Raw genomic sequence first — 2537 nt, forward strand, 5'->3', positions numbered from 1 at the left:
AGAACACGGGCAGCTTGTGTGTGAGTGTTCCTGGTTTCGTACCAAGAACCATGGCCCACGTTCCGCATATCATAAGCCAGTGTGATAGCCCCTTTAGTCACATAGTGTCTCCCTGTGAGATACCAGTTCCTATCGACACTACCTCATAGAAACATACTAATATTAACCCAAATAAGCCCATGGTTGCATTTTCACAACACAAAACATGCCCATACAAGTTTTCACTTGTACTCTAAGGAAAGAACGTGAGAGGGAATTTGAGCACGTCAGTGTGTAGCCAACACTCGTAGCTACTGGTTCAATTTTCTTTTTCTCCTGCAGAGAGAGCTGTTTACTTTTCAGAATTCCAAGAAGTGTCACAAAAATTTGACCCATCATGTCTTCTTACAAAAAGAAGTAAGTATCGTGTGTTTTGTTTAGTCGAGTCTCCATTCACTAGTAAATCATAAGACGATGGATTCTAGTATCCATTATATTCATTATGTATAACATTTGTGATTTTGTGTACTTTCTATGAATCCATAAAATTTATCTTTTTTTACTGATGCGAAAATGCAACCATGGACAGTCTGCCCCTTGTTGATGTTGCGTTATCAGATCGGTGGGATACATGATTGACGACAACACGATATAATTATGAGTTATATGCAGAAGAAAGAGAGAGGGAGAAAAATATATATATAATCGCTCTTTGCTATAAAGTTTTTAGGAAGCCTACTGTGTTTACAATTTTAGTTTATAGCCTAGCATTTAGAATCAGATTTTTTTTTCCAGTTGTACTATTTTTTTTTTCTTTCAATTTTACAGGCCTTTGAGGGTGCAAGAAATTTTAGAAGAGATAGAAAATTGTATCGGGGACAATTCCAGTTGAGAAGATGAAGATGAAATGATAGAATCAGAAAACCAAATAACAGTCTACATACAACCTCCAGCTGACGGGAACGAGACGGAAGAAGATTCTGGAGATAAAGATCATGTTGAGATTAGAAATCTTCCTGGATCCCAACTTTGAGGAGAAACCGTTTTGATGAAATCATGAAACATGTGCATGCAGCTGACAACACTGATCTTGATAAAGAGGACAAGTTTGCCAAAGTGTGTCCTATTCTGGACATTCTAAATGAACGTTTTCTGAAGTATGGCGAAGTCTTTGGTCCAACTTCAATATCTATCAATGAATCGATGGTCTCGTACTATGGAGGACATCCAACTAAACAATTCATCCGTGGTAAACCTATTCGCTGGGGTTATAAAGCATGGATAGCAGCTTCTCTATTAGGATATTCTTATTTCATTGATTTGTATCAAGGAAAACATCGAGCAAAGAGTGACAGCTGCTACAAAGATACTTATGGCCTAGGTGGAGAAGTAGTTCTAAAAATGCTCGATAGACTTGAGTCTCAGTACCCTGGAAGAAAATTTTCTCTATTCTTTGATAACTTCTTCACGTCAATCAGACTCTTGGAGACAATCAAAGAAAGAGGACACTCTGCGACTGGAACAGTTCGTAGCAACAGAACAGAAAAGTGTCCCCTGAGCAATGCCAAACAGTTTGAGAAACGTTCACGATGAAGTGAAGAGCATTTTCTTGAGAAAGACTCAGGTATTTTAGTAGTAATGTGGAACGATAATGGTGTGGTTACCATGGCATCTACACACTATGGTGTGCAACCTTTCAAACAAGTTCAACGTTGGTCAGTAGCTGAACGCAAAAGGGTTATGATACCCATGCCTTCAGTAATTGGATTGTACAACTCCAACGTGGGTGGAGTAGATAGGCTAGACCAGAACGTAGCCAAATATCGCATTGCAATCCAGGGAAAAAAATGGTACATCCCAATTCTATCATATTTACTAAATGTATGTAAATTTTGTAGTAATCTTTTTTTCCAATAAACAAAAGCACAAAGTAATTGTTTAATGCTCCCCTTACATAATCAAGATATCTCACTAACCTTTCAATATAACAAACAGCATAAAATTGCTGTGGATTACTGTGACCACCGTTGCGACTTCACAACACGATCATGTTGTATTGTACCCATCGTTGCGTTATCGCAACAAAGTTATTTTTCAAATTATAAGTAAAGTATGCAGTTTGAGTCCAAAATAACACTTAATATCTCTGTGGAGTCATTTTCTATTATATCTCAGATGTAGAGCTCATTCCAAGAACCTTGTTTTTTACGGGCTTATATGGGTTAATTAAAAATGTCTGCTCCCCATATAAACACAATTTGAACTTAATAAAGTAAGTCAATAAACCATGCATTTATTGTTACCCTTCCAGACGCTGCATTGTGGGTAAGGGGTACATGATCAATACTGAAAGACTTCGAGGGGTACATAAGATTAAAAAGGTTGAGAACCCCTGGACTAAGGTATTGTATGCAGGGACGGGGCTCTGGTTTCTTTGTGAGTACTAGGTCAAGCAACGATGATTCTTCTTCCCTCTTGTACCTTGTTGACTCCACCCAGTAGTCCACTGTATTTACTATAATCAACTGTAACACCTCCTCGCTCCATTGTCCAGCATA

The 2537-nt window shown here is 38.1% G+C and overlaps 1 protein-coding gene across 1 annotated transcript; it reads left to right on the forward strand.

Annotated features, from left to right (window-relative positions):
- Positions 1–1035: 1035 nt before the first annotated feature.
- LOC123511830 (piggyBac transposable element-derived protein 3-like) lies at positions 1036–1572 on the forward strand. Its single transcript, XM_045267879.1, has one exon. It carries the CDS (start codon positions 1036–1038, stop codon positions 1570–1572), a length of 537 nt encoding a protein of 178 aa, XP_045123814.1.
- The last annotated feature ends 965 nt before the right edge of the window (positions 1573–2537 follow it).

Source organism: Portunus trituberculatus, chromosome 32, assembly GCF_017591435.1.
Source record: "Portunus trituberculatus isolate SZX2019 chromosome 32, ASM1759143v1, whole genome shotgun sequence".
In the NCBI taxonomy this organism is placed as follows: Eukaryota; Metazoa; Arthropoda; class Malacostraca; order Decapoda; family Portunidae; genus Portunus; species Portunus trituberculatus.

Bases quoted from the DNA above. Each gene is read 5' to 3' on its own strand.
- LOC123511830 (XM_045267879.1), top strand. From the start codon at position 1,036: ATGAAACATGTGCATGCAGCTGACAACACTGATCTTGATAAAGAGGAC.